Source organism: Pseudoliparis swirei, chromosome 13 (genome assembly GCF_029220125.1).
Source record: "Pseudoliparis swirei isolate HS2019 ecotype Mariana Trench chromosome 13, NWPU_hadal_v1, whole genome shotgun sequence".
Lineage (NCBI taxonomy): Eukaryota > Metazoa > Chordata > Actinopteri > Perciformes > Liparidae > Pseudoliparis > Pseudoliparis swirei.
This window is the reverse complement of record NC_079400.1, coordinates 5,716,978-5,729,583: the sequence shown is the minus strand read 5'-3', so window position 1 is coordinate 5,729,583 and position 12,606 is coordinate 5,716,978. Positions and strand designations below refer to the sequence as shown.

Here is a 12,606-nt window from a genome sequence, read left to right as displayed (position 1 = left end):
CGCAATAAACTTACGGTATGTCAGAAAGGACAAAAGGCACAAGCACGGCCTCCCTCAAAGGGGCAGTATGCAAAGAGTTAAAGGAATATTAAAAATGCTTCTTTTCTTGCCAAGAGAGTGTGAAGTGTCTATGATATTACAGCCATGGCATTAGTTTAGATTCACTTAGTAAAGGGTGGAAGCAGGAAGACACAAGTCCAGGTGGATGACTGGGTTCAACAGAACATCTGACTTTAACAAAGACATCTGTTTGTCTCAAACCGAGAGTCATTCTTGTTAAAAAAACGAACAAAAGAAGAAGCATGACCAAAATCATTCCCTAACCTTAGCTAAGTGTTTATTATATCAACCATTGCATACTCTAACAACGCATACTACAATCTTTTCCTCCTAACCAAACCTTAACCATACAGCATTGCTGCAACACATGTATTTATTTGTTTAACATTGACGTGTTACAGTTTTGGAAGGCACAGAACAATGATGTCGTCGAAGTAGTTATATCAGATAAGAAAAGGCCTTTATGTCTCGTTCTAAAGGGCATAGACTGTATTGTGTTGTTTATTTTGGAGGACTTGTTGGACAAGGCTTGGCCTACAAATAACTCTCTCTAACAAAGCGAATGTGTATTTTCCCAGAATTTTCCTACTAACCTTTTAACTTTCCACCAAATTGTATTGAAAACTATTGAGTCGTTCTTCGAGATATGAAAAAACAGACCTGACATAAAATATGAACCTCTTTAAAACCTTTTGACACAAACATAGTGACACATATTGGAGGACAAAAAAAGCTTCCATCCACACAGGGCAGAGGATCATAACAACAACTTCTTCAAGTTGCTGGTTTGCAACTCGGCAAATGCAGACGCCCGTCGTCCCTCAAGCTGCCAGGCAGACTAGCAGCTGCTTTGCATCTCCCTGCATCTCAAGAGATGAAAAGTCACATATTTTCTCAGCATGCTGGCATGACCAGACCACATTACAGCACACACTGAGGCATCCACAGCTCCACACAGTGTACTGTGACTTCTCCCCGCTAATGGAAACACAGTGGAAGAAGCTTGATTCTTTGCAGCTCACTTACAGGACAAACTATACGATTCAGCGGATTCCAATGTGTTTGTTTGATTTGCACTTTAAGTACATTTCAAGGTCACCTATGCAGAAATGTAGAGTTTGAAGCATGTCTCTGTGGAGTATGAGGAGGGGAAAAGTACATAAATAAACCAGCTGTCTCACACAAATATCCGGTGCGTATTGTTAAACGACTCAATAGTTCTATACGACAGCATTGATCTTTTTCTTTTCTGTTGTGAGGGACAGAGTTAATGAGAGCACTGTAGTAGAACATTGGTTTGGTGTGTGGACTTAACCACAGACTGCAGCGTCTAATTGAATACTGTGTTATATTGTGGAATGTCATCCAGGCTTTGAGACACAAACAAGACAAGAAAAACAAAAAACAAAAACACTCCAACTGTATGGATGGAAAAAGAGCATAACACTTCTTAAAAGGCAGTTAATGGTTTCCATCTCTTGATGCTGTGGTTAGTTTCCATCGCTTATTAATGCACAACTCTGGATCACCATGCGATCCTCTCATTGCTGCCTCGGGGGGATGACTGCATGAAACACCCACACCTGCTCTCCTCTGAGTATCCCGAGAGCATGGAGGTAATTAGCCACAGAGTGAGAGTTTATACTGCATGGGGGAGGTCGGGCAGAAGTCGAGGAACTGTTGAGGGGGGGGGGGGAAGTACCTGAAAGTCGAAACGTATTCCAACTCAACCCCCGTCCTCTTCCTCTGAAAAGGATTGCAGAGTTTTTGGTTCAGTCTGCGTGGTCATGTCTGACAAAGTCTGGACTCCAGTTGGATTGACCAGCGCCAGAAACAAAAGAATAAGATGTCCTGGTGGCTTGAGCGGTCATCCAAAGTTCGAACAGGCTGTCATTCCATTCATGAAATCTACTGTGGAGTTTTCACATCTTCTGAGTCTCCAATAATGGTGTTGGATTGATTTTCTGCAAAGGGAACATTTGCTCACAGTGACATCTGCAGGATTAGCCCAGTTTATGAAAACGTGAGATACAAACTGCATGAGGTCACTACATTGATTATACTACAATGTGTATTCAATAGCCATGGACAATGCATAGTATCTGATTTCATAATGACATGGCACTACTTTGAAATGCACTTTATTTGGCTAAATAAGATGGGTGCACATTTCTTTTAAGTCTTTCTTAAAACAGTATTTTATATATACTATATTGTGGGGACTGTAAGTGTTCCTCCAGAGATTGAAAACACAATTTTATTGTAAGAAATTATAATGTTAGATTATTAGTGTAAAAATCTTTCTTTACGTTTCCACACAGTTTCCTCGCTGAGCCGCTGCAGATCAAGCTGCAGTAGGCGACACAAAGAGGGAATCTTGTACTTAAAAATACTGTTACTCTGAAAGATGTATTATCAACCTCCAAATGCTGAAGCCTCATATTATTAGCTTTAGTTGAATTTTTATAACGTACATTTGCACAGATTTACACAAGGAACAATTACAGTCACCAAAAACGGTTCCAATACACATATGACCATAAGAGCATCCATGTAAGATCTATTGGAGGCAAATGTGAATTCATCATTTAATCTCTCTTTAAGTGTTGCTGCTTTTGGTGTGATCTCCTTTTTCTGTATCTTAAACATGTTTTATGTTCTTAATATTAGTAGGTTTTTATATGTTATATATTTCTTTGACATTTTTTGATTTGTTGTCATGGGTGAATTTATGTGACCTACAATATGAGTCTTCTACGTGTCTGTAAACCAATTCTAAATGATAATAAATATTTTTCTCCAAACAAATCTTTTCTTCAAGCACGTGCATTGGGAAATCTTTACCTCTGGCATCCCTGATTTATTGCCATGTAATCTCTGACTGAGTTTGTGGACACGTGTCAACATATATGAGTAATTATGTATATCTGGCTGCGAGTTCTGCCCTCTCTAGGAAGGAACGAGACAGAATATTAGCCGGGGAGGTGGACATGATGATATAACGTCTCCAGTTTATTTTTGTTTGTTGCAGAAAAAAAGTGGCTTGGCTAAAATATGTGGTTGTTTAGTGGAGAGAGGCTGTTGGCTGGAAGAGGCTTCAAGTTGAGCAGTCGAGACTCGAGAGTCCCGCAGCCGAACCATTGGTGCGTAATGGTGCACGACTGGACGGCAGATGTTTCACCACCGGGACACTCTGTCTCTGCACACTTTATCTGAACTCCTTCCGAATTTTCCCCTCAACGTAGGCGTGCGTTAACTTGCTCTCCTGTGCTTTAAAAGAAGTAATCTGAGGAAGGAAAGAGACGATCGGGAGAGGGAAAAAAATTGGACTATCTTCAAGCCGTCCGGGTTTTTTACCGGAGAGTTGTCGTCACCAGCACCCCAGATATCCCCCGTAGCTCCCTAAATGGATGGGGCAGACTTGGTCTATGCAGTGCAGCACAGACCAAAAGATTGGAAACAACTTGTGAATATCCGTCAGTTTGGCGTCTAGAGGGAAACGCTCAGAAATGCCCGGCTGCTCCGCTGGAGCTCAACTCTGAGGACTTTTCTCCTGCATTCGTGTTTTTTTTTTCTTCAGGAGGAAGGACTCTGGCTCAAAGTTTACAACAGAAAGGAAAACTCAGCGCTGAAGTGGCAGCTCTCACACTATAGCCCTCGCTATGGATTGGATGTATTTATTGATGTGCTTCTCACTCAGTCAACTATTTTTGGATACAATTTTCGCTGCAGAAACACATGGTGAGTTCTCCACTTACTTTCTTTTGCTCTCTGCAGTCCAACTGTTGAGAAATTGTGAAGCAAAAATGATGGCCTATTTATTGATAGGACCACATAATCAGTCTGACAGCCTTACTGTTCTGGATGTAGTTAAAGTATTGGAGTTTCCTTTATGTCTCCAGGGTGTGTGCTCATAATACCAACATTCATTCTAAGCTGCCTTTAGGCCTATATGCTTTATATAATATTAAGCATGAAATAAAGTTCATTTCTCTCCTCTCTTAATAATCAATCAGCTAACTTTGCTTTATAGTATATTTCCATAAGAACTTGCCACAGGTCTGTGAATGTGATTCTCACTTGACACTATCTGTCCCATCAGAAAAACTCTCTGGAAAGTTAAGTGAATATGGTCTTATCGTGCCATTCAGCACAGACTCCCGTGGCAGGTACATTTCTCACGTGGTCTCTGCTGGAAACGGAAGTAAAGATGCTGCAGCCACTGATGGTGATGCTGCCTCGGCCTTTGGCAGCAAGAGCAGGGTGGCCCGCAGTGCCCCCGTGATGCCCCCGGTCAGCCACGTCCCGGCGCATCACTTGTTTTTCAATGTCACTGTGTTTGGGACAGAACTGCACCTCCGCCTGAGGGCCAACAGGAGGCTGGTGGCCCCGGGGTCTTTTGTGGAATGGCAGGAGGACTTTGTGGAAAAAGCCAAGGAACGTATCCAAGGGGACTGTGTTTTCACTGGAGATGTGAGCGACATGCCGGAGGCCTCTGTGGCTATCAGCAATTGTGATGGACTGGTAAGTAAAAGCATACTTAAAATATATGTCTGATGGCGAGGGAATGCACCTGGGAGAAAAGATGCTTTCTCCTCTTATGTATGGTGTCAGACGGAATGCAACGTGTAATGGGTTGGTTTTCTTTCTGCTTAACATCTGTTTGAAGCTTGCTCGTGCATCCGATATACATAAAAGCAATATCCCATCTGAAATCTACTGCACCTTTAAACATCAGACATACACGCCTGTGTCGGCTTGAGAGCTGCTTATCAGTTTGTTGTTGGTCCTCCTTTGCATGGAGGCCTCTCCAACAGTTGTGCATGATAATAGACAGGAGCAATCGAGTTGGGAATATGTTGAATATGAACCTCTTATTGAAACTGGTGAGCAAATGGGAATCATTTCATATTTGCGTCTCTAACTCTAATTCATTATTTTTTTTGTCTCCGGCTACATGGCAGATGTGTGCCAAATCTTCCCTTTCTTTATTGCTCTGTTTCCACCAAGTCTTGAGAACACATATCAGCCTCTTTAGCTGCTAAATGCTAGATTTAGTTCGACAGCTGGTCGCTAAAGTTAGCGCTGTTTGGTTGGAGCTTTTTGCCTGAGAACTGTTACAGCTACAGCTGACTTTGTCTTTGATGAGAGCAGCAAGAGAGTTGAAACTATAAAGTTTCAACCCGTAAAACCGAAACAGTGAGCTTAAAGACGCTAAAGGGCTCTCTCTGTAAAGCAGACGTCAAAACAGTGCTGAATGATATGCCACAATCCCTGCAGACTTTTCCGAGAGCATTGCGTGTCTGCTTCATTACCACCAATCTATTTGTCATCTGTTGTCATCACTGCCTTTAAAACGGTGTCACTGCTGCAAATAAAACAGAGCCATTGGGAGGCGAGCCAAGCCGAGCCCCTACTGGATGTTTGCAGTTGAGCAATTTAGAGTGATTTTGACAAATGAGTTGTCATCCTTAGCTTTCCTGAGTCAGTCCTGTGTCTTGTTATGACAGAAAAGGCAAGCGTGGAATGAGGTTGAAGGTAACCCATTGACCCGGGAGCTTGTGAAACGCTTCACACGAGACAGAAACACAAGTGCTTTCAGTCATGACTCCTTTTCTGAATGATCACACACAACTCACATGAGAAAACGTAGGTCTTTGATTGAAGTTTAATATTGGCAGCTTTCATTTTCACAAGCTCACAATTTGCGTTTTTCAGGACAATTGAGCTTTTTTGAGCAACAAAGGAAACAATGGTCTTCCCATTTCAATGTCAGCATCGCTGTATTTTCTCTCTCTCGTGGCTCCTAAGTATATACACAAAGTAACTGCACTGGAGGTAAACATTTTTTGGGAAAAATCCATCTTTTTTTATGTCATAAAAGTCAGCGCTCAATAAAAGTCAACTGCCCGGCAAAACAAATAACGATGAAGGCAGCCAGTCTTTCACTCAAGATATTGAAACCTACATTGAATCAAGTGTGTTAATATTTTCAATGCACAGTATTTTACGACACAGTTGTCGTCAGACGGGAGCAACTCTTAAACACGGGAATGTGGTCGAGCTGCCCAGTCGATTAGTCAACTAATCTGTCCATTTGGTCTCGGGCGACTAAGATTTATTTCGTCTATTAGTGTTTTTTAAGCTTATTTCATGCTGAGTTCCTTATTTCCACGAAACATATTGAGCACCTCCCTGGTAAACACAAGATTTAAAGTGGTGCTTTTGTGTGATTCTTTGCGGAGGAACTCAGTTTGACGGATTTGTCCACTAAATCAACTTATTTCCAGTCAACAAAATTGCAGTCAACTGTTCGTCAACTTCACCTCCACTAATGGATTGTGGCTGACGTGAAGCATTTGTGATTGTTTGTCATGGAGATTTGCATGTGACAGTGTGTGTGTGTGTATGTGTGTGCTTGAAAGCTGACACGCTTTTGTGATATTATCCTGTTCCAAATCACAACAAACAGCAATTTATTCTGTCAGTTTTCATTACTTTCAGTACAACATATTATTCAAGTAATATTATTGCCAATGAGGTCTTGAAATAATTTCAAAGCCTTGATTATCACAACATGTCCACTCCCCCCTCTGATGGCATCAGAAGTCCCTCAAAATGATCTGCTTGGCTAGATTTACGTTTTATTGTTTGTGATTTGGCTGGAGTCGGTCTACATGTGTTTCCTTGCATCAAAGCCAACATAAACACAGACCTGTCTGTGCATGCGAGGGGTCTTCGAGAGGCATTTGAAGGTGAACCCACAGTTCACAGGCAAATTATTTAGTCTCGAGTAACTGCTTGATGTGGAACGACATGCAAGAGATGTCTGATGAAAGGAGCGAGTCTCCAAGGAAGACTTGGTGAATCAGGCCGAGGTCGCGGCATGCGGGCCAGATCTCTTAGATGCACTGCGCTGTGTCTTTACGTAGCACCACAATTTAAACCTTCAAAAGCATGTTCCCCTATAGAGAACACACATATACTTTATTGAGTTAGAGCTCAGAAATGAAGAACACAGCAGCCGTCATCCCAACTCCGAACCTTATTGTTCTTTTAATTGTTTCATTGCTTGAATTTTGACAGAATTTTCATGATAAGCTTTACTATCAGTGTGCCGTCTGCAGTGAGGCCGCTCACACGGGGGGGGGGGGGGGGGGAGTCTCTCACAATGAGGCATGACATCACCAGTCACAGATTACATTATTTACATTATGTGCCCAGAGACGATAGATGTATGGCATTCCGAGCTCAAGACAGATCATATATTCATACATTAAAGCTGCAAATAAATCGTACATCTTCTGGATATATTTGGCCTCACGGCATTCCCAGACCGTCTGAAAGAAAGTGACATGGGAAATTACTCTGAAACACCTTCACTTTCAGTTTAATTTGAATGCAGATTATGTTGAATTGACCAACATGTCTCGGACTGGAACTCCTGTGAGATAGCAACAGCTGTGCGCTCCAGACACGTATGAGCTATTGTTGTGGAGCGATGAGTGAAGTCTATGGTTATACTGGTGCTGCTCATGTGTTGGGTATCAGCGCAGATGATGGGCTGATTGAATTACATGTGTGATGGAAACACGAGTGCCGGATAACCGCATTTGGGAGAATGCTATTTCTGTGTCCATCGGTGAGAAAGAGAGAGAGAGACACCTAGCAACAGTCAGCAGGCTTACTTTTTGGGGGGTTTGGTGGGGCAGTTTTCCATCCACTGGAGTTGGAAAATACTTGCATACATTGTTCTATTCATGCATGTTTGCAGGAATTCTGCACAGCCCTGGTCCCAGTCCAGTATTCCAGTGTCCTCCTGTGTTCCAGTTCTCTACTGGCAGCGAAGATAAAGGCACCAAATTAAGAGCTCCATCAGTGGAAGCCCGACACCTCAGCCAACAATATGACTTATTTCCTTTCGTTCGAGTTTGCGTTACAGTAGGTCTGTCTCAACATGTGCTGGTGTGTGTGTGTGTGTGTGCTCAATCAAATGCACACTGTGATATAGGAGATGCATAACTTTAAGGACACAGACAGTTTGCAGTCACAAGTAAATACAAAAACGACATCACATCAATAATAAATATCAGATTAGCGAACAGATTTTTGATCTGACCGCACACACACTTATCAATTAAATATTCATTCCTACAACTATTACAACTACTACTCCTACTACTACAACTACTTCTACTACTACTACTACAACTACTACTACAACTACTTCTACTACTACTCCTACTACTACTACTACTACTACTACTACTACTACTACTACTACTACTACTACTACTACTACTACAACTACTTCTACTACTACTACTACTACTACAACTACTACTACTACTACAACTACTACTACTACTACTACAACTACTTCTACTACTACTACTACTACTACTACTCTACTACTACTACTACTACTACTACTACCAGAACAAAAAATAATGTCACCACTTTTATAACTATGTACCTTTGCCCTACTTTTACCGCAAAAACAATTCCAAAAGCACCCAGAGCTAGACAATGAATACTCGGTGCTGGAAAGAAGAAAATGGAAAAGACGGAAAAAAGTGTGCACACTATATAATGCTCCCATGGACATATATTTAACTACCACCCAGCGCTGTTTCAAGACTGAAGGTCTGAAGAAAACTACGAGCATTACTTCGACTGCTTTTGCGATACGACAACTACTTCTGCTACTAAATCCTTCTCCTGCTATACATCCTTCTTTTCCCACAAATGGCAATAAAAGCAACACCAATAATGATAATAAAATGATGCTTTATCTTTTTAAACTGACTATATATTGTTTGCAAATCCAATTAGCCGCTCACAGTTGCCTAGTTTTTATTATTATATGTGTCCTCTTCTTTGATATCAGTCTCATGCTGGTAATTATACGCCCAATGTTCTCTTTTCTTATTCTGGTCGTGATCCCCAGCGATGCTTGCCCTTTGTGCACAATGAGATGTGAAATCTGATCAAAATGAATCAAGTGGTAATCCCTTCTCCCACAAGCTGTCTCATACACTTATTTCAAACCCGCGACTCTGCACCCCTCAGCCATGACGTCCTCCCCGGCTTATTGATCCTCGATTGATCCTCCTTATTGTGTGACTTTCTGAAAAAGTGTGAGCATATATATCCTTGATCTCAGCAGTGAAGAGCGGATTACCTTCTTACTCTCTCCCTCTCCGTGTCTGGCTGGTGGACCAACAAAGAGCACGCCTGGAGCCGAAATGACATGTCTCTAAACAATCTGCCACAAATTACAGGTTGATCCCCTGGAAGGGCGGCTGGACTTTAATTTCCTTGCACAACGCAGCTCAAGCATGGCCGGTAGCACTAGTTCCATTTTTATATTCAGTCATGAATGGGCATCTCCATTAGATTAAAACTGTTTAATGATAGCAGTGTGTTGTGACAGTGTCTTGAGAAAATGATATCAGGAAACAGATCCAGGCCAGTGATCAATATGCATAAATAAAGTTATATAGCTTCATGTGAATTTTCCTACTTACTCAAGTCGCTATGAAAAATACAATGACCAGTTATAAGCATTTATTATTTGCTCAATAAATTGCAAAACCTTTCTGTGTGTGCCCTCAACTAAAAAGCTAGATGTCCTCATGTGTTCCTCTCCTCCGTGCGTGCTGCACTGAGCAGGTGACACACTCCATCTGCTAGTTTGCAGAGCAGGTCTCTCTTGAAATTACATGCAGTGTGTATCCACCTTCAAAGTTGCTCTTCCGGCTGTGTGGAATTAAGTGCACTGGTGTGCTTAAGAGTTAGCTATATTTGCCTTTTATTTGTGTGGTGTCGTGACACAGTTGGATGCCTGACTGCCTCGCTTCAGAAGGGGTTTCAGAGAATCCTATCCTCCACTCAGCACTGCATTTCTGAAAATAACCCCTGATGTTTGAACACATATACGAGTGAGTTTGAATTATATGGAGCAACATGATGACGTCTGCGTCACTTTTAATCGTTTCACCTTGTCAGGTTAATTACTATATTTGAATTTAAAATGTGTGAAATCTAAATACAATGTAAATCTAAAAAAACTCACATCTCACTTGATATGTCCCATGATGGGTGAGCATGAGGTGTTGCACGATTTCCGTGATAAATATTAACACTTTCACTAATAATCTATTTCCCTCAGTTTAGTGTAGGAGAAAAGACTTTTAATATTTATGACTCACAGATGTAATTTGCCTCTGGGGACGAGGGAACAGTTGATGAGGTGATGATGCTGCTGAAACATTCACGAAAGTTGATCAAATTAATTCTAAGTGGAGCAATGTCTGAACCAAATTTCCTGGCAATCCATCAAGTATTAGTGAGATATTCCATTATTGACCAATGTGGTGCACCGACTGATGACCATAAGCCTATCAGAAAGTATTGCTACGCTCATGTGACTTTTTTCTGCCCACAGTTTATAGGGGTAGCCCAAACTGTTGGATTGGTGGAGTTTGTTAGGAATGTATGTAGCTTGACATGAAAAATACACCACTTTGCAATGTTTCAGGGAAATACATCTTTAATTGATCTTCTGAGTATCAGGTGACATTGTGTCGTTATAATATTAAATAGAAAACAGTAAAACAAATGGCCGGTTTAAGTTAGATCCAAAAATGCCATCGTAAAATAGCTCAATACTCAAAGATATTTCATCTACAGTGATATGAAACAGAGAAAACAAACAAATCATTACATTTAAGAGGCTGGAATCGTCTTCTGGTCTTTATGAATTCATCTCAATTAAATTTCCAGTGGGCTGAAGGCATTAATAACGCTGAGATTAGCTGAAAATCCAAAAGCTCTATGCCCGCTTCCCACTTCTGACAGCAAGCGTCCACCCTTCCCCAGCCCAGACTTTACCATGCAGTGTACACATGTTTACATTTGGCTCCCCTAGGCCCTTCCAGATGCTGCTGCTCTCTGCTCTCACAGACCTGGGCTCTCTTTCCTCCCACTGCTGAAATAAGAGACAACAGAGGAAGTATTCGAGCATGTCTTACTTGGCATTTCCTGGTCAACGGCTGGACAGATTATTTCACTCCTCTTTGCCCTTACTGTTATATGTCCGCACTTAAATTCACGGCGTTTGTGCTGTTAGTTCCGCATGCCGAGGATCTTGACATTTATTTTTTTCCGGGCACAATGTTCTCTTTACTGCACTGTATTTAGATTTATTTTTGCAGCTGTAAATACACGCATTCTTGCCAGAGAGTTGTTGGTGTGCCTTCCTCATGAGGGATGACATGCTAGATAGTTTGTTTGTTTTTTCTTCGTAAGAAGCAGGAATATGATCAATAATCTGCATTGAGTCGTGTATTGTTAAAAAGCATAGTTTGTGCTGAAACTTTATAGAAGAAATACAAAGAAGAAATATGTTATATAAGTAGAGGATGTAACATTCGTTATCCTTCATTTACGTCACATTGGGTCACATGTTTTTTTTCTTAATTAACAAGTGCAACTTGTTACTTAAAATCCAATTCTAACCAACTCTGGATCGAGCTCGGATGGCAGGAAATTTGTGTTCGACTACATTTTCTCTTTATTGGACACAGCTCATGGTAGAGTGCGTGTCAGGAAACATGAGGGAACAATATTCTCTGGATGAATGTGGACAAATATTGTACATCAGTCCGAGGTGTCCCTATCCTCCCGTGACCCAGCAGAGGATACATGACGATGATGTAGAAGCTCTGTATTAATGCTGAGAATTTATGCTAATACAGGCTGTGATTGCTAAACACGGACATTAATTAGTTTTCTGACAGCTCGGAGGCGTGTGTGAAGTTACGTTGACACGGCAGAGAAAACATGTCCTGTGGACAATAAAACGAGTAATAAATACCTTCCAGCATTCTCACTTATGTAAACGGTTATGTAACTTGGAGGGAAACATTTTAAACACACGATTGAAAAATTGCAACTTTTCTCGCCACAAGAAACAGTTTTTAATTTACACACCATTTGGATTTATTTGGAGTCATATCTGTAGCAACCTGATGAATGTAAGTCCAATATTCTCGACCCCATGAAAGCGGTGAGAAGTTGCCAGACAGTTAAACAAAGAGTTGAAATTCATTATGAATTGTTCTGTAAAGTTCAGGGGAGCTAAATATCCATGTGAGGATTATCTTGATAGAAGAATATTGATTATAGCCATTTTTTTCTTTTTCTTCTTGTGGTGGGTAGCGGTGTACACTTGGGACACAATACATTATTCGCAGTGCACCATCACCTACTAGGTTTATAATCAAACTAGCTGATGAGATAATCAACCAACAGCAAAGACATTTTGTTTTATTTAAATGTATTGTGTAAATAGTGTAAGAACCCTGAAAATGTGACTTTAATGCCCAAGGGAAATATAACTGCTCAAAAGCTTAATATATTTAAGTGGGAAAGGGAGTGAATAAATGGCGAAAACTATGTGTATGGTAATTGACATTATTTACATAAAAAATACTAAGGAGCCGTTAATGACTTTATTACTTGTGGAACAAAGGCATCAGT

The 12,606-nt window shown here is 41.0% G+C and overlaps 1 protein-coding gene across 1 annotated transcript in view; it reads left to right on the top strand.

Moving 5' to 3' along the window:
* The first annotated feature begins 3,385 nt into the window (after positions 1-3,385).
* The window catches only part of LOC130203847 (A disintegrin and metalloproteinase with thrombospondin motifs 14), a 46,238-nt gene continuing 37,017 nt past the window's right edge, over positions 3,386-12,606 (top strand). Inside the window, exons 1-2 of the mRNA XM_056430283.1 lie at positions 3,386-3,801; positions 4,163-4,584. Coding sequence (XP_056286258.1) covers positions 3,723-3,801; positions 4,163-4,584 — 501 coding nt within the window. The 5' untranslated portion in view covers positions 3,386-3,722. The remainder of the gene's footprint in view (positions 3,802-4,162; positions 4,585-12,606) is intronic.